Source organism: Vidua macroura, chromosome 3, assembly GCF_024509145.1.
Source record: "Vidua macroura isolate BioBank_ID:100142 chromosome 3, ASM2450914v1, whole genome shotgun sequence".
Lineage (NCBI taxonomy): Eukaryota > Metazoa > Chordata > Aves > Passeriformes > Viduidae > Vidua > Vidua macroura.
The window spans coordinates 81,203,537-81,222,970 of NC_071573.1; the positions used below are offsets into that span (position 1 = coordinate 81,203,537).

At 36.3% G+C, this 19,434-nt stretch overlaps 1 protein-coding gene across 2 annotated transcripts in view; it reads left to right on the forward strand.

The window, feature by feature from the left end:
• UBE3D (ubiquitin protein ligase E3D) overlaps window positions 1–19,434 on the forward strand; it is a 78,613-nt gene that overhangs the window by 31,746 nt on the left and 27,433 nt on the right. For both annotated transcript variants that reach the window (XM_053974229.1, XM_053974228.1), the window contains one exon: window positions 13,717–13,855. In XM_053974229.1, the coding sequence (XP_053830204.1) occupies window positions 13,717–13,855 (139 nt within the window). The remainder of the gene's footprint in view (window positions 1–13,716; window positions 13,856–19,434) is intronic.

A 19,434-nucleotide genomic window follows, 5' to 3' on the forward strand; every position in this document is an offset into this window, starting at 1 on the left:
CACTCTCCCTGCACGGCCGAGATGGGAAACTCAGGTTGTCTTGCAGAAGCCAACCCTGCTTTTCAGTCATGGTCTTAGGTGAGGTTACTGCACCAACTGTTTGCCTTACTTTTGCAGCACAGACATCTGAGCCACTTGACAGTCAAGTCCTCAGGTGCTGCAGTTTAAAGCATATGATTGAAAGTAAATTGTTGCCAATTTTTGATTGCTTGAAGATGCTGTACATTGAACCATGGATGTTTAGGAAATGAGTGATGAGCAGTTCAGATGTGCAAGTAGGGTCAACTGCTGAGACCAGTAGCTTCATCAGCTATCTGACCCTTCATCCATCAAGTCACTGTGTACCAAGACTGAGTGATGCAAATACCTCCCAGTGTGATCACAGTGCACAGAAATAGCAGGTTACACCAGCTTTACAGTATTTACACATTGGGTCTGCATGTCTTCTTTTTTTCACAGGTAACTACTAATTAAAAAAACCTCTGCTGATTTATCATAATTGCATCTATCAATACATTTCTAATGACTAGATGCATGAATTTGAACAGTCCCTTCCCTAAGGCCACATTAGTCAGTATAAGCTCAGACTGATATGTAGAACAATTTTTTTTTCAAACTCATAAGGATGTGTAAAAAATGTATGATGTTGCTTTAACAAGGCCCACTGAGATTTGGGATTATATATGTAAGCCCTTACTGAAGACAAAACCTTTCCTATGTTTAGCCATGCAGAGCAAAGCTGCTCTTCAGACAGCACTTTAAAAATTAAGATAATTTGATAAACATAGAATTGAAATCATAGAGAAAGGGTATGAGGGATCTTCCCTCTGAATTCCTTTACTGCAAAGCCACAGTAACTATTAACAAATATAAAATGTAAATTGGAGTGGCTGCAGCTCTTGATTTTTAAGGCCATTTCACTAGACTAGGAGCCAGCAGTGGAAATCTTTAGCATTGTTAGAAGAAAACTGCTTACAATACTGAAGAAAAAGCAGAGGATAGAAGATAGACCTCATTCCCTAGCAGGAGAATTCATTCTCCTGTACAATTAATCTGATTTCTTAGTGTCACTCTTCAGCACCCAAATCTCTGTTCTTTCTCTAAGAAGTAATTTTTACTCAGGTATGCTACTGTTGGGGCCTCAGTTTAGCATCCCTCTACTTCCTTCTCCTGGGAAACTCTAGAAGGAAAATTAAGTGGAATGTATTTCATGTGATATTTTATGTTCAACTCCCTCTTGTTTTCTTTGAGTAATTATGAAATTAAACTGTTTCCACAGGCTTGGAAATTAAAAATCGGATTTAACATTAGGCCATTTAATTAAATTATAAAAGTTGAACCTAATGTTTTTAGGAAGGGTATTTTACAGGAGGCCACAGTGCAGTTGGCAGGAAGTTTTAAGTTCCACATTTTCAAAGCACCAGAGTTGCTTTAGACATTTTCACTCCTCCGCTTAAACCTGAGCAATCTGTCTATCCAGAAACTTAAGTGCATTCTTTGTCTCTCTTAAGAAACCATGTGTTCTCCTTTTGTAAGTGTTATAGATTGATAAAAATGTACACTATTCCATTCAGCCTTCCTTTGGGTAAATTGCTGCTATTTTAATTTTCAGTGTTTGCTGTGAAAATATTTAGATTCACTGACAGTTCAGAAAGAGCAGTCTACAGGTAACTGAGCTGCACAGTCCCAGAAAACCTTGAAGGAATGATGAAAGCCTGAATGTGGCTGGGGATGGTATTGCTGTGTTTATAAGCAGTGACACTGAATATTGTATGACAGAATGCAGACACACAGGTGTTCTAGATTAATGATTAAGCTACAGGTGCTGGTCTTTCAGCAGCATTTCCATGTATTTTTACACTGTGTAGATCCAGCAGGAATATGTAATCCCTCCTGTGCCCCAGATAATGATGTTTTGTTTCAATAAGTGATGGGAACATTGTCTTGGAATGTCCTTGTATTCACCTTATTTAATGTAGAATGTTTTAGTCTGGATACAAAGTTCTGCTTTTAAAGATGAAGAGTTAGTAAATCTTTAAATCTGATGAAACACCAAACGATTATTGTCCATCTGTTGAATTGTTTTGTTATTGTGGGGCCTTCTTTTGTTTTTTCTGCAGCATCTCTGAGATTTGAGATTTTGTTAATAATGAGTATTGCAGTTGGGCACACATGACATAGTTGCTGCTGCTCTGTAGATATTTCAATCAGAGTTACCAATTTGGAAATCATCTATTAGGTGTTTTGGGCAAGCAGACCAGATATTTTTGGACTGACTTCAGTAATATCTCAGTGAATGAAGGAGGACTTCAGACAGATGAAACTAAAAAAAAAGTCAATCAGAGATGAAACTAGGAGCTTAAATAACTCAAAATAATTCTTGACATTGCATTTGTGATGCTTAGAATTATTATAAGAGATCAAGAATAGTAAGTATATTTTTAAAAAATCTTTGACATTGTATACTAATTTATTTTGAAATAGATATACTAATAAAATTCCTTGCTGAGGTACTGCAGCTTGGTTCACTGCCCCTGTTTTCATTATGAGAACTTCTGTTCTGAAAGGTAAATTATCTTTACAATCTCCAGCTTTTTTTTATCCCCTTGCTCTTAGAATAATTTGCTCACCTGAGAAGTGATTGAGTGAACTGAAGTGAATTAAATGCCATTTCAAATTACATAGGTCTTCTCTTTCTTAAGCATCTGACCCTCAGTGGATCTGGGCATACTACTCATGAGGTTTTTGGAACTTTTTGTACTGAACTAGTACAAAAATTTAATTATTGTATTTGATCTGCCTTGCCACTATTTAGAATGATGGTTTTCAATTTTTTGATTGCCTCTTTATCAACCTTTCACATTTTACATGGTGAAAAGTAATTCTCAGATACTGGACGTAGCATTTGTACAGAGAGAAGCTTTCTATGAAGGGCCTTTGTATTTTAGTAGGGTACCTGAAACCACATTTTTTATGTTCACTAATATAACACCTCATTTTGATGACTTTTAAATAAAGATTATAGTTTCATGGAGAGATGTAAAGGCACTTTCAGAAGAGTAGTGTTATTGATAACATCTGGGCATTCAAAAATTTAGATATGCCAATATTTTTGGAAAAGACGTTTATGTCTTCCTCCTGAGTCTCCTATTTTATGATTGGAGTTTCCAGCCTTGAGAGGGGAAAGAGTGAGGAAAGAGTCTGTAAAATCATTCCTGTGTGAGAGTTTGGTGGAAGTGGAGCCCAGGAGACAGCAGAGATATTTTGAGTTTTCTCTGGTCCTTCTACATGCCTGGAGGGGCTGAGAGACAGCCAATTGTCTCAGCCTTCAGGTGGGAAGCTCAGCTGCACGCAGTGGATGCTGGCTAATGTGCAGACAGTGAGGAGAAGGTGCTCTACATTTATGACCCATCTCCAGAGTCCCTTGATAAGATTCTGTAAGTTCTTGGGGTTGGTTTATGGAAAAATACATCAAGGCAAATACCTTTTTTTCCTCTGGGAAAATAAAATGTTTGTGGCAGTACTTGGACTTGGTAGTGTTACATTAGCAGCTGTACTGTATAATCTCAGAGGTCTATCCCAGTTTAAATGATTCTGTGGTTTTCTATTTTCTGTCTGTCTTGCCAGTTACCTCCACCTTCCTTCTCCTGCCCTGACTTTTAAGCACATTTGCTTTATTTGCACAAATTTGGAGATAAACCTTCTGGATTATACTTTTCCCACAATATCTGTAATGCAAGTGTTCATCTAGATGAATACCTTGTTAATGATGAAAAACCTATAGGTTGACAACAACAGGTGAAGAAGAGTCTGCTGAGGAAGGCAGCCTGTCCAGCAGACATCACTAGTCCCAGAAGCAGGCTTCCCTAAAATTAAATGAATCTTTTAAGGGTGAGCTGTCTGGAATTACTCTGCATTTACTAGAGTAACTATACTGATGTCAGCAGGTGCCCTGAAGGAGCTTTTGCACAGTACTTTGTTTTTCTACAGCTCTACTGCGCACTTGTACCCTTCAGGAAATAAGCGCTATTCAAAAAGGTGTACACACATTTGCTGGGCAAGTGGCCTTTATATACCCTTAAATATATATCCAAAGTATTGAGAGGTTAGAAAAAAACAACAAAAAAAAAGAGATGCAACCTGAGAATTCAAGTACTTGGTTCATAGATATTGGGAAGAGAGGCTTTTTGGTTTGATGGTGTCGCTGCTCACATTTGATATTCCTTGCAAGTAAGATGGCACCAGTCAGGCTGTTAGCATAGGTCAGTAGCACACTGCTGTGTCCTCTGCATCCATCCCAAGCACAGTAGTCTACAGTTATTATCATACATTAGGGAAATTATGAGCAATCTGTTCTAATTTAGAGCAAGATGTATCCAGGAAGGAATCAAGAGGTGCTTAAGGTGAAGAAAAGTGTTCTAAGAGGCATTCTAATCTATCCCTTCATTCTGAGTTGTATAGCCATATTCAAGAAAACTGCATTGTAGAGTCATAGTACTACTGTTGCTACTGCCATCCTCCACTATGGTGAATTATCAGCAGTGATCTGGCTGCAGGAATCTGATCTTTATTGTTTTCAGAAAAGTTACTTTAATTCTTTCTACCTGGGATGCAGTAAGACATGAAAAAAAAAAATGCACCTTAAAGCCTTAACACAGCCATGAAGGTGAAGAAGCTTATTCTAAAGCATTGGCCATGCAGTTTTTATGAGAGTAATTTGCTTCTCCTTTTAGTAGGACCACATTACTTTGCTGCTGAGAAGTCAGCAATTGCATTGTACTTTGGAGCTGCACCAGCAATTCTGCATAGTGTGGATGTTAAAGAGCAATTACAGCAGACTTTAGGCGATGCTCAGCAAGAACTGAACACCAGTGCTTTTCTTGGTTTTGTAGGAAAATGAAATTAATGTGGATTCTACTCTTGCACCCAGGTAGGCAAAAATTACGTAGAAATTTTTAAAAAGTAGTTTAAAAATATATATATTGTGACAGAATTCACTGTCTGGCATGTTTTCTTCCTGTTATATCTAGATATGTTTGACATCACAAGCCCAGCAGAAGCTTTTTCTCCATGGGCTTGTATCCCTCAGTCAGATGCTCTAAAAAGAGCTTTAGTGTAACTGATGAAAATTTGCAGCAGTTTTCTGCTTTTACAGGTTCAGTTTTTGCAGTAAGCTGTTGATCTTGTAGATGAATGAAGAATGTATCCATAGACAGTTGTTGCTATGGTTTGGCTCTGTGGCTAGATCTGCTACTGCTATGCCTTTATGGACTGTGGTTTTTGTGGTAGAGCATATTCTGGGATATACCCAGCAGGTTTGGGATTTTATATCCAAGGCCAGTTCCCATGAAACCAAAACCACTTCTTCTCTTCATTCTTTGATAAGCCTATTTCTGCTTACCTGGTGCTGAAACTAAATAAAGACTAAATATGTCTTAGTTGTAGTCACAGACCATCTGTACATAGTTTGAGTACTGTTGAGAATTTTAAATTTAGTACATTTGCTAGTGTTTGTGGTCCCATGTATCTAGGTGTCCCGTTGAACATGTCTGCTTTAGACATTGTTGCTTGATTTAGGTTTTCATACATCCATTTTAAATCCTATGAATCTTAAACCTACAGGTTTCAGAATAGATGAACACCTGCTAATCCTTCTGTGATGTTTAAGCTTTATTTCAGTGATTCTTGCAGCTGAAATTGTGTTTTGTCTTCCACAGAGACTGTACAGTTGGTGCTGTTTTGCAATGGAATGAAAATATTTTATGGGTGATAAGAGTTTGCAGCTTAAAATTAATGCTTTTGAAATTGCATAGCAGCCAGATGGAGGAGGGAAGGCAATGTAGAAAAGAAGTTGGTGAACACCCAAGAATATTTAGTCTGGAGAAGTATGTTGAGCATTACTTCGAAATTACATACTCCAAGGCAAAGTTACTCCTGGACAGAATTAAAATGTCAAGATTTATTGCTGTGCAAGAAGTTGCAGTATGTGGAGTTAGCTTTCTGTGCTTCAGAGGCATAATCTGCTTATAAACAACCTTGTCTGTCTTGGAACAGTGTATGAACACAGCTGTTTGGTTTTCTGCTTTTGCCCTTTACCCTTTGAGAAAAAAAGAATTGAATTCTGTGGACTATTTAGAGGCTTTGTTCTGCAAATAGCATTTCCTAATAAATATCCCAAAACCAATGTAGTTACATTTAAGTTAATATAGGGCAGTTGAGTCTACTAAAAATGTTGGTGGTGTGAAGTAATTTGGGCTTTGCTTTACAGTTTGAAATAGGCAGCTTTACTTCTCTTTCTGACTTCCCTTAAATAGCTTACAATGATCAAAGCATATCAAGAAGCTATAAAATAATTTCAAATGCATTAATAGAATTAATGTAGTTGAGATTCATATGTAGTTGTTTAATGCATACAAAATTATTTAATCCACTGGCTTTTAATGTACCTTTTAGCATAAGTTATTCAATCTGTGCTGTGTATTGGAGTTAGAAATGAGAAAACTGCATGTGGAGTATGGATTTTAAATCATAAAGGCATTCATCAGAGCAAATAGTGTAATTTTAATTAAAAGGTACTTTGAAATACTACAAGACCAGTTGATACTTCTTATGTCAGCTCATCTTAAAAATATTATGACACTGGTACTCTGGTGAGGTTAAATCTGAATTTTCATTATAAGGCTTTCTTTTCAAATGGTGACACATTGAAAGTCTCACATTGAAAGTGAAAGGCCCTTTTCAAATGCTGATGCATTGAAAGTTCAAGAAGGACTTACATTTTGCAGGATAGGGTATTTTAAACCTGGTGAATTGTTTTTGCAGTGGATTTCTAGCTAACTTCTTTTTGACTAGACTCCAGATTTACATATTTTTTCCAATCAAAGTATTCATTACTCAGAAAAAAAAGCTAGAAGACTGTTAAAAGTGAGCATGTCCTTATATATGCAACTATTATGGTAATTTATAGAAATATGTGTCATTGTATGTTAATAGGATTGTTGTATATATAACTAATATATATACTACATTAAAGTATATGTACTATATGCTATATATATGATGCACTTTAGTGTAAGGATTATATATCAGTAATTTTATAATGAGAATGCTTTGCAAGCAATAGCATTTAAGACCATGTGAAAATACAGAAACTCACTTAAATGACGTTTTGTGTCTGTAGTGCTACACTGAAAAAGAAAATGTTTAAAACTTCAAGATGGAGCTTCTGTGTTGACCACTGTAGTCCATTGCAAAAAACACAAAGAGGCATGCTCTCTACCTTCTTACTTCCCTGAATATTTTGCACTTCTCTTGCTCATCTCCTTGCAGGAACACCAGTGGGTTAAATTTCTGTTCTTATGGTTTTTTTTTTTTTTGTTTCTTATGAGGGACTTCATACCTATTGATTTGGGATATCATGCAACTAGTAAAAATGCCAGGGAAAATTTGCTCAAAGCCCACACTTGACACTCCCAGCTTCTCAGGATAAATAATGAATAAACATGACCACAGATGTTTGTTTCAGGACAGAAGCAGTGGTTCTACAAAGCAAACCTTTTTCCAAAGGAAACTAGTGCTTTCACTGTAGACTGTGAAATACTGCAGTTCTTAGTCATCCATATTATTTAAATTTTGGTAAGAGTTTAGAAGCTAATGAGCAGGCATTGATTTTTATGTCGTTTTTAGATTGCTGAAAGGATAATTAAAAGTATAAATAACTTAGCCTCCTGGTACATTAAGTATATAGACACATCATCAACTGTAATTAAGAATTGTTTTTAGATTAAATCACTTTTACAAATAGTTATTTAATTTAGCAGGTTTGTCGTTTGGTTCAGTAAAGTTATCTGTCATTTCTCTCAGAGCTGTAGCTTGTGGAAAGGGCAGCTTTAACAACATCAGTGAGCTCTGAGATTCAGGGCTGAGCTTCTGTCAGCTTTTATATTGAATTCATCAGCACAGGCTTGATTCATTAAAGCACTGAAGTTACAGTTAACATCTCCTTCATGAGTTTCACAGCATTTGGAGCTCTAAATGCAGAGCACATTTGCCTAGATTGTAACTAATAAAATCTAGTTAGTACATTGCCTCAGCAGCACTGAGCAGAGAACTAAGGAAGAGCTTTTGCATTTTCCAGTTTTGACCTGTGTAGACTACCCTCAGTTAGTGTATTTTTAGAAGTAGCCTGCTAAATCAGAGGTGATGATGGGGATGTTGTGGAAAGGAAGAAAGAGCTTATCTGTTCCTCTTCAAAAGAATACTTACTTTGTCTGTTGCTGAGACAGTTCAGTTGCATTTAAAAGTAAATCTCATGTACGATAAAGGATTATTATTGATAAATGTCTTCAGGACTGATGGAAGAGGCTTCTTTTGAAATAAATGCAATCTAGTCAGAAGTGTGGTCCAGTTTTTCAAAATCTTGTGAGAATCTTCATCAGTTTTTCTCAGGTTTGAAATACAAAGTTTTCTTTTGCTTCCCTGATGTGCCATGTATATTGCATTTTTCCATGAAGACTTAGGATGTTGTGAGTGGGTTCTAGGACCTGATGGATGACTCTGTTAGTTTACTAGTTCTTATATCAAGAAATTATGAAATAAATGTATTTCATTATTTTGGTGTCTTAAAACTTGCTTTTAAGAACACAGTTTTGAAATGTTATTCTAACTTATATAGACAACTAATTGGGATCAGTTACACAGTGAACAGTGGACAAATACCATTCCCTGATGCGTGGTGATTCAAATGTAAAACATTGTCTAAAACAATGGTGATCAATTATTCTGTTAGAGAAGTAATTGTCTTTAATCTTACCTGAGTAGTTGTTTTCAAGTTTTACTCCTCTCTGCTTTCAGAATTAATTCCTTGAATTTCAGAGAGCATTTGTTTATTTCTGTTTATTTTTTAAAGAAATTAAAATTTTCCTGGATTTCACATTATTATCAACTAAACAGCTTTTAAAAACTTCATTTTTAAAAGCATTTTATGCATGTGACTATGGGAACTTTACTTTCCTAGCTGTATTTCTTTGACTGGTTATGGGAATGTGAGAACCATATAAAAAATTACAAATTTCTCTTTCAAATTAACAGTTCCTTAGAGAAAGCATTGAAAAGGACAAGGGGGAAGATAGTCTCAGTTTGTCATCTTTATTTGCCAGAAATATATTAAAGTTTTATTAGCATTCATCGTATGTGGTTCTGTCCTTTTCAGAATGAAAGTTATGTGAAGGTTCTAATTATATCTTTCAATCTCTTGTGTTTTCATGGGTGAGACTAATAGGTACCTCTTAGATTGAACAGAAGAAGTTCTGAGTTTGAGGTTTCACTCTGATCTGCAGAGGATGTATCTCAAGTTTGATTAACACTGAGGAAACCCCTGACTGTTGTTCTTACTAGGGATCAATTCCATTATCCCCAATTCTTCCTGCCTCAAAATTTAATTCTTTTTTTCCAGTTGTCCTGAACCCACAACATAGAGTGCACTTAAGTAAAAGCACCAGGTCTCTCAGTTTGTTTCACTCATTAGGGAGTATGGTGGGCTCTGAAGATCATGTTTACTTTGCATATAGTAGTTGATTTTGCTAGATAAAAATACCATATTAATAAACTGGTGCTCATATTCTCCCAGGTAAACACCACTCAATTAGCTGGTCTGTATGTTGCTGTGTTCCATTAGCAGCTTTTCTCTGTGGGGCAACTAATGTGCATTTCTTCTCAGTACTCTCCTGAAAATCAGGAAAACATGAAATTTCCCCAAACCTAATTTATTTGAGATATTTTTAAAGAAAATTTGGTTGAAATAAGCTAAAAGGATTAATACAAGTTTGGGAGAAGAGTGGGATAAAGAAAAGAGAGAGAAAATGGAAAGAATAGAAAGGCAAACAAAATGCATAGAATTATTTGTGTTTTCTTGTTGGTGAGATCACTGACAGACAAACTGGATGCTAATGGTGATTTACAGAGATGAAAAAAAATCACTATGGCATGTCCTTTTGTTGACTCAGAGCATGGTTTGAGTTTGTACCATTTTCCCGAGTATGTTTTACTACGTCTTACTCTTTTAAAGCCTGGTTCCTAAAGCTGGGTCACATTTCCCTCAAATACTGGCAATGCCAATAGGAAGTGGTGAGATTTTACTTGTCACAAAATTGGTCCAAAGTAGATGTAGTCTTGCACCCCACGATGACTTACAGAATTTGTTTAGAATTTATGAATTTTGTTTGATACTGAGGATCGTATTTTTTGTGTCAGACTGTGAAGTCCAGAATCTCAAGACTTCTTTGTGGTGTAGAAAAGTTGAGTATTTGCTGAAGGAAGTACAGCATTATTTCTGTTGTCAGTCTCACTTTCCTCAAGCTTGTGTCTTATCTTCCCCTTACTCCTTTCAGGCAACGTAGCAAGCTGTGTTGTGATGTGTGGGAACTGTGCTGGGAGCTGATCAGCTGAGCTGTCCTCTGTGGATGCTCACTCTCCTGAGGAGCATTGTCTGCCCATCTACCTCTTCCAGTAAACAGAAAGTGAACAGTCTCCTCTCCTGTACTGGAAGTGAGACAACGCCCCTTATATAGAAAGACCATGAAACTAAGGTGGAAAACAGTGGATTTTTTGTGGTTTGTTTTGCTTTTGTTTTATGCATAGATGCCTGTCTCCTTCCTCTACAATAAAGATTATGGAAAAGTGCTTCTAAAAGCAGCAGGGATAAAGAAGAACAAAGAGAAATGATCTAGCAAAGCAGTGACTTCCCACAACCATTTGTGTTAAATGTTGTGAAAGGGCAGGTCACAAGGACTAATTCCTAACATGTGTGTTCCTGGAGCAGTAAATGCTGGGATATATATGTTTTGTTTGTAATAAGGGAATGCACTGGAATAATTTCAGGAAATACTAATAACTGAGCAGTTAATAAACAAGGATTCCAATATAATTAGGCTAAATGTCTTTATGCAAACCTTCTTTCCCCCAGATAAACCAACAGCCACAAAAGAAAAATCCCCAGTTCAGTGTTAGGGCTGTAGTAGTTGGACTTTAAATGAGGAGGCATCTCCAAAAAATCCCTGTATCAAAACACAATAATAGAATCAAGGTACTGATGTAAGTTGTGATGTTTTGAATATTGCTTGGAGTTCTGAAAAGTTTCTTTGAAAAAGGGTATTGATCTGTGGAAACACCTTCCCAAGACACAGAACTGGAGCATACCACCTCCACTCTCCAAACTCTCTAGCTGTGTTTGAAGCTGCCTGCACAGTGCTTTGTTTAGACTTGCTGATTTCTGAAAAAGAGAGCCCCTGTTTTGCTAGCTTCACCTAAATTTTCCTGCATCACCAGATTGTAGAAAATGTAGAGAAAAGAATGAGTAAGAAGTATATAAAGGTAAGTTTCTAATTATGTGGGGAAGTGAAATTATCAAGTGATAAGGAAATGTAAAACTCCATTCTGGATTACAGTTAACAAGACTTGGTAACTGATTACTTAGTGCTCATCATCTAGCTTTAAGTGTTCCTCCTGAGAGATTTATAGAATCACAGAATGGTTTGGGTTGGAAGGGACCTTAAGGATCATCTAGTTGCTATCCCCCTGCTTGGGGAGGGACACTTTCTACTAGACCAGGTTGCTCAGAGCCCTATCCAACCTGGAACTCTGAACCAGTCAGGGCTGCCTTTTCTGGGCTTGGCCACTTGTGTAGTCTGTAGTCTTATAAAAGAATCCTGTTTCCATTCAATACAGACATAGCCTTTGTGACTTAACTGGAGGTTTGTACCTTCCAATAATGAAAATATTCCAGAGTCTCTTCTCACCTTCCTGTCCTAGTGGTCAGTTGGGGTTTTTGTAGTAGCTTTAACAACGTTTCCAGATCCATGTGTCACAGTACAAATGTCCAGTGAGATAGTGTATATAATATATAATAAATATATAATTATATATATATAATATAATATAATATAATATAATATAATATAATATAATATAATTAATATAATATAATATAATATAATATAATATAATATAATATAAAGGCTGTTAATATGTTGGAGGTTTTGGCCTCTGCCCTTTGGTATGGTCTCAGACATGTTGGAAATCTTAAGTGATGCACTGCCATTAGAAGAGCCAGGGGGTGCCTTTCTCCTTCTCCTTAACATGTAAGATGTAGATCTTCTTTTGCCAAGATGACTCATTCTGGTGAGGTTTGAGAAAATAAATAATGTATTTGGTAATCTAGATGTGATATGATTCTCTTTGTCTCTATTGTGGGGACAAAAAAAAAAAAGAGAAAACACTTCTTTTAGGGAGATGAAAGCCCCTCTGACATTCTGTGCATTATAGCTCTTGCTTCTACCTATCAAAGCAGAGTTGGATTCCTGTATACGCATAGATAAATTAGGAAAGAGAAAAAAATGCAAATATTAGAAAAGACAAGAGCAAAGAGTTGGAATTCAAATGGCCAATTTCAGACAAATGGAGGTAAGAAAGTGAAAGTACACCCACTCTTTGAAGAAAGATGTGTAAATTATGCTAAGTAGGACATATTCTAGAAGAACTAAGAAGGTGCTGTGTATATAAAGTGTATATGCAAACCTAAGTGTAAGAAGCAAGACTTTGCAGCAAAACTTTGGGTTTGGGAGGTCTGAGAGAATGAGAACCATCCAGGATGACAGAGATACTGTGAAGAGAGTATTTGCTCAGTTTTCACCATGCTGAATGCTGGGGCCCCAAGTGTCTAAAAAAAAATGCAGCTATTTCTAGAAAGTACATTAAAATAAGCTGTTATGTTCACAGGCAGTGGTTCAGTCAGAAAAGCTGGAGGAATTTAAAAGTGAAAGCTGATGCTAAGATTGTTTATTGAAATGTTCAAGTCTTGGACAGGGAATGGTAGCAAGCATTGTCTTCCAAAGGGATGCACTCAGGTCTGCTGAGAATAAATGGCATTCATCTTACCCAGGAGTATCTGATATTACCTACCCAGACCAAGTTATTAAAGTAACTAGATCACTGATCAGTCTGTCAGTTTGTGTATTATGGAAGAAATAAGCCTGAACTATAGGAAGCAGAATGATCTTGTGTTTTGAGTAAATCTTGTTGAACTAATCTTGTTCTTTAGCATGTGATAGTGGGAACAGTTTATAGGAATATGCTTCTGGAATGTTGTTTTTATGAGTAACTCTAGAAATCTTAACTCTTCTAATACATCCAAATAAAAAAATCTGTATAAAGTGAACTGGGATTGATTTTTGCTTGGTATAGACTGTTAGTAAGTTCCCAGTGAGCATAATGAACATCAGTTTTGAAAATCATGCCTCACCTTCTGTCTTTTCAGAATTGAATGGAATCTTTCTTTCTAAAAACAAAATAAGAAATGGAGGCATTATGTACTGCAAAGAATACTCTATGTGTAAAATATAATGGGAAATTACAAGTGACAGATGAAATTTTGTTCAGAAGTAATGAAACTTTGAATTAGAAACATGAATGAATTTTTCTAAAATATGCTAAGTTTTCCTTTCACATTATATATATTTTTGAAAGATATTGGTGGTATGGGTAAGGCACTTTATCTAAATACACCATGTTTTTCTGGTAAAACACACTGATCTTTGACTTCTACAGAGAAAACATGAAGGGAATTTTTTATCAGAGTGTTATGACACATTTTAATACTTAATTAAACTTATGGTTTAGATATATTTTATGAAAATAAAGAAGCTTTTTTTAACTCTCTAGGCTTGCTGATGCATGGGAAGATGATTTAGGAGTTCATCCTTTAAAGTTTCCATCAGAAACATGTTTGGAATTATTGTTGATACTGGGTTTGAGTACCACTTCTCTGCCACCTTCACTTCGATGCATGAACTCTTTTCAGGTAAGGAACAGCTTCTGTTTCAGTAGAAAGATGCTACTTCTGGAAAAGTATGTGGGCCATAAACCTTTTCAGAGGGTTTGTCTTCTGTAGTTGCATGACTCTCCATTATATTAAAATGTAGACCAAGGTGGAAAATGCCATTAGGTTTTTAAACAGTTCATTTCATCACTTTAAAGTGATGAAATTTAAAGAAATTTCATCAAACTTAGGCTACAGTATCTAGAATAATTATAAAAAAATCTTGTGGGCCTAAAAAATAAAATCCTCAGCAAAAAATAAAGATTTCCAGTGGTGAAAATATTTTTCTGTATGTTACTTTGGAAGTTCTCAGCAATCATAGAAATTTTCCAAAGGAAACATTGTTGCGGGCATGTTAAATTGTGATTTTTATTTCTTTTGTAATGTGGTTGAAGAGTATGATTTTTACAAATGCTACAGAGACAACTGAATTCATGATGATATGACATAGCAACTCAGACTTTTTATGATGCTTCTGTGTTCCCCTGTAGTTACATAGTCAGTAGGTTGAGTATTAATGCAAATCTAAAGTAAGCAGCTGTTGAGCAGGAAGTGTACTGAGTCTGTGTTTGTTCTGGCAGCTATGAAAGAATCTTCATCTTAGTGGGGCTGAGTGTCCTTAATAATTTCTAACGAGAAATTGGGTAGCCTCTATTCATCCATATTTCCTGTTTGTACTTAAGGCACATCTAATTAGTGTCCCTGAGTTATGTTTACTGAAAAGTAGTCTTTTTGTAGATTTTGTAGCAAAAAAAAAAAAATGGTTGTAAAACAAAAGCAAGTAACTGACTTTAAGAGAGTTACACTGATGTACAGCTGCTGAAAACTCTGTTTTAGGAAATAGGTACCTGCATTGTTTCTCACTTTACATCTTGTGTGCTTGGAAACAGGAATCTGTACGTGGTGATCACTTGGGTACACCAGCAGCCACTGATCACTTCAATGCTATTTTAATACCCAAGGTCAGAATTGTTATTGGGTTGTACATTCAGAGGCCATAAAATTAAAGAATCTCCTGGATGCCAATAGATTGCAATAATTATAAATTTCAAGGACTGGCCAGCAGTAGTAATCCATGCAGTTGAGTAGTCCATGTTTCCTATTAAGAAGTGAACATTTTGGTTGTCTAATGCAAAAGGATGAATTCCTTTTCTCTTACATTACAGTTATCTGTTGTAAAGTCTTCCCTGCTTTACTCATGACAGGTTAAATAGGAGTCTCTTTCAGTATGCTGAGGCTCTATGTCCTGTATTGTTTCTGTGCATATTCAGAGCTCCTTTTTTTCCTTGGCTGACTCGGGACAATTGTGCTCAATTGCTCCTGGGTGATTTTAGCTTTGTGAGGCTACCTCTGTAAAGAAACCATGGCCCTAGGGGCACATGGTGGAGGTCCTGAAAGCATAGGCTTATGTCAGCCATGGGGTGGGACAACCCCATGCATCCCCTGGACACCCTCTGACCATGGCCTTTCAGCCCCAGATTTCTGTGGAACAGATGAAAGCAAAGAGTACTATGCTAACTCATTTACTGAGCACTGGCCTGCACAGATTGTGGTTTTCCTGCCTGTGTGCCAAAGTTGGCAATGTGACAATGTCCTGTCTTTCACAGCAACACTTTGCAGTTTTTGAAAAGCCCAAATTCAGAAACCTGCTCTGCTAAGATAATGTTCTATTTTGCCAAGTGGGAGGAAAGGAAAATGGCTTTTTTGATAAAATTCTGTGACTCCAACTGTCACTCTCCTTGGCAGACAGTCAATATCACCAAGTGTTTGTCCTAGAGGGCAAACATTGTCCAGTAAAATATTGTTTTATTTATTTTTATCCTTATAAACCTTGTTGGGATCTCAGTGAATCCATGAAGCAGAAACAAAGTTTGCCCAGGCTTTTCCATGATGCTTTATAATGGTCTACCAGCCTTATCGTTTTTGGGGTTTTTTTCTGGCTTGCTTCTTCATGTTCAGCAAATACTAGAATTACAGATCCTAGTTTTCCTGTATTTTTCTTGGAAAAAGTTGGCAAGATATGAAGAGAGCTTGAATAATGATACTAAATTGTGCTGTTGCCTGGGCATAAGATCACGCTGCATCCAAAATAGTGAAGATTGTGAGCCAAAAAGGGAATAATAAAAGAGTGCTAATTGAAAACTGATATTTCATGGATCTTAATGGAGTAAGGGCAAAATGACAAAACTAGTTATGCTTTATTTTATGGTAGACCTTAATTTGGCAGTTGTCTAGAAAAATTTAAAACATTTTAATTCTGCATTACAATGAAACTTTTATTTGAACTGGAAATAATTACAGAGTTCCCTGTTACCTACACAGTGGAACAGTGGCTGTCTTGTTCAACAGGGGCCAGGCTCTTGCAACTGAATGCTGGAGGAATTAGCAGGAAAAAACAGCCCCAGAAAGTGCCAGAGTTTTCTCCTTTCATTTATATGTGTTTCCACTGTTGGACACATGGTGACGTGTTAAATGTACCACTGCTTTCTACTGGTGCTTTTCTTGATGTTTTCATACAGTATTTGGAAATGTATCTAACAGGCAGCTCTAATGTAATGATCTAAAAGTTACAGTTTAATTCCTCATACCCTGTCAGGATGGCTTTTAAAATCCAATTTATTTTAATTAGGTAACCAAAAATTATCTCATTGACACCCATGTTTTTTGAGAATGTATTTAGCCTCTCTCCCAATTATATTACAGTACTGCAGTGTTGACAAGCCAGAATTTTACTTGGTATGCATCTGCATTGGGTGATGCTTAGGCTGTAAAAAGCACACAAAGGAAATCTGCTTAGTTGCTAATAATCTGTAATAAACTCTGTTCTGCCTTGTGCTCTGGAAGTACTCTCTGGGACTAGCAGACTCTGTATCAGTGCTGAAACATAAATTACATTTTATTTTCCATTGGTGTGCTACTGCTTAGTAACATAATATTTGAAATCACTTTTCAATTCTGTTTTGACCCCATAAAGATATTTCAGTGTGATTTATGTTGCTAGAGGAGCCTGGAAGAGAAGAGCAGCAGCAGACTGTGCTGCATAGCTCTGCTGAGTTTAAGGTGCTTACTACAGCCAGTTTATAAGTTTCCTGGGCTGTTGAGCCTAGATACTAAGTTGTCTTTGGCTCATCTCTCTTTTCACCTGAACAACTGCAGTGACATTTTTTGGTGGATGATAGAGAGTTAAGTCTTAGGAAGCTTGAGCCTGTGAACTCTGAAGGACCAAAGAAGATAGACTGTTGCTTGCTGGTTGGTGGCAGCTCCCAGGTTTACTGGAGAACACAGTTTGTCAGCCCTGATTTGTACCTTCCCAGGCTCGTAACCCCTCACCCACACTAAGGATGTCTCAGATCAAGGTAATAGGATTGACTGAGGCACTTGATACTTACCCTGGAGCAATGAGAAAAGCAGTAAGAAGGGAGAGAGGAGTTTGCTACTACAAATGATTAATTTTTTTAGTTTGCTTTTGCTCTGAGCATTGTTTTGCTCCTTTCTCTTCAGCTCCATTACACTGCACAGAAAGCTGTGTTACCTTATTACACACTCAATCTATGTGACTGTCCACCACCTGAGCTGTCAGCCCTTTGCTTTAGGTACAGTTGGGCTTTACTTTGTGTATTATTTTTAATACTTGCAAACACTTGTAGCTAGCACCCACTTGAGTTATCGTGTACTTTATCACAGCACTGCTCAGCTGCTTCTTCTCAGCAGAGTCTCAGAGGCTGTGTTGGTATTTCAGAGCCTACAGCACGGAGCAGTTAACACAGGGAGATGCTTTAAAGTGACAAGTAATCTCTGCTGTGTTTTTCTAACCTTATCTCGTCTTTCTCTGAATTCAAGCACAGGGAACAGAAAATGTCCTGGATATTGAATTCTTATGATGATATATGGGGCTTTTGAGCACATTTTCTCTCACTGCCGTTGTTGTGGGAAACCAGACATTTTATTTGCCCTATCAAGGCACTATTCATAAAGCCACAGACTGTAAACAACAGTTTTCAGAGTTAAACAGATCATGGTTTTATTTTTACTTTTACAGTTGCATGAAATTGAGGGAAGATTGTGATTAAGAACTGCTGAGCTGTTTCAAAATTTTGTGTCAAATAGCTCTTGATAGTTTTTGGAGCTGCATCCAGTGCCCCTGGTAGCTTTCAACACTGTCTGCTTTGGTTAAGAGAAGTGAAGCCTGTTTAAGAAAAAACAAAAACCTGTTTATTCTGCCATTGCAGTAAGAATCCCTAGTGGTGTCTCCAAAGGAAAAACTCATTTGCAGTTATTTTTCTTTCAAAAAAGAAGCAAAACCCAAGGTTTCTTATAGAACAGCCTGTCAATTCTCTGTCATTTAGTCTCTTAATACTGTGCAGGAAACTTGCTAAAGGCAAGTTGGTTTAGAAATATAGAATATCAGTTGCTCAGAAAATAAATACAGTATTCGTTATAGTTTAGTAGCTCTAGTATATGAGTATCAACAGGGTCATGGAAAACAAAATATAAAATTACTGCTGTCTCTCAGGTCTATGCTTGTTCCAAACTAAAGTGTCCCTTGATATTTAGTGGGTTTTTATATTGATACTTTTATGTTTTATGTCACTATGTATATGAAAAGCAATTTCAAAATCATTTATTGCAAGAAGTTAGCTGAAGATAAGAGATGCACTTGTGTCTTTTGACAATCCTTTTTGAAGCTAACAGCTAAGTAAAATTTACAAAAATCTGTTCAGCTTTTCAATTTGTTCTGGGCATTTGGAGCTAGAGGAGATGTACATATTCTTTTAAGCTGGATTCCACTCCTTTGGAGCACTATCAAACAGCAGCAAAGACAGGACAAAAATACAATAAAAGAAAATATTAGGAGTGAAGAAATGGCTTTCAAAATATTGTGTCTTTTATTAAACTACGCCAGAAAGGAAAAGTAAATAAGTGAATTTATGCAGTAAAATGGCTTATTATCCCTTTAAACATTTTTTTAAATCACAGGCTATTACTTGCCTAGTGAAAATCTCTCACAAAATAAATTTGAGGTCTGAATATATATATTCTATAGTATTTCACAGACAAATGATGAGTTCCTAGATACAATAAAATTTTTAAAAAAATATTTCTCTCAAGCTTGCAACTGCCTATGTCTTTGAAACTTCTGCATTAACATTGACAATATTATGAAGCAACCACTGAAAATACATTGTAATCTGTTTAAATGCAGTCATGTTTGTTTTCCTTAGCGGACCAGTTCTATATAATGTAAACTACAGTGAACCAACCCAGCCAGCCTCTTTTGGCTACTGAGTTTTTACCCAAAATAATGCTGTTTTGAATTTTGCAGGTTACTATAAAAGTACCTGCAATGTGCTTTTTGTAGTTTTGACTGACTCAGATAGGTTTCCAGGATGACACAGAATGGATTTTTTTTCTGTTTTATTTGTGATTATTATGTGTAAGTTTTTAAGTTTAATTTCAAAAGATTTATTTTAAACAGGAAAGAAGTACCCAAATCTTATATATGAAAGCAGATGTAATTTTGTAGAATATACATACAAATATTTCAGTGGCTTTTAAATAAA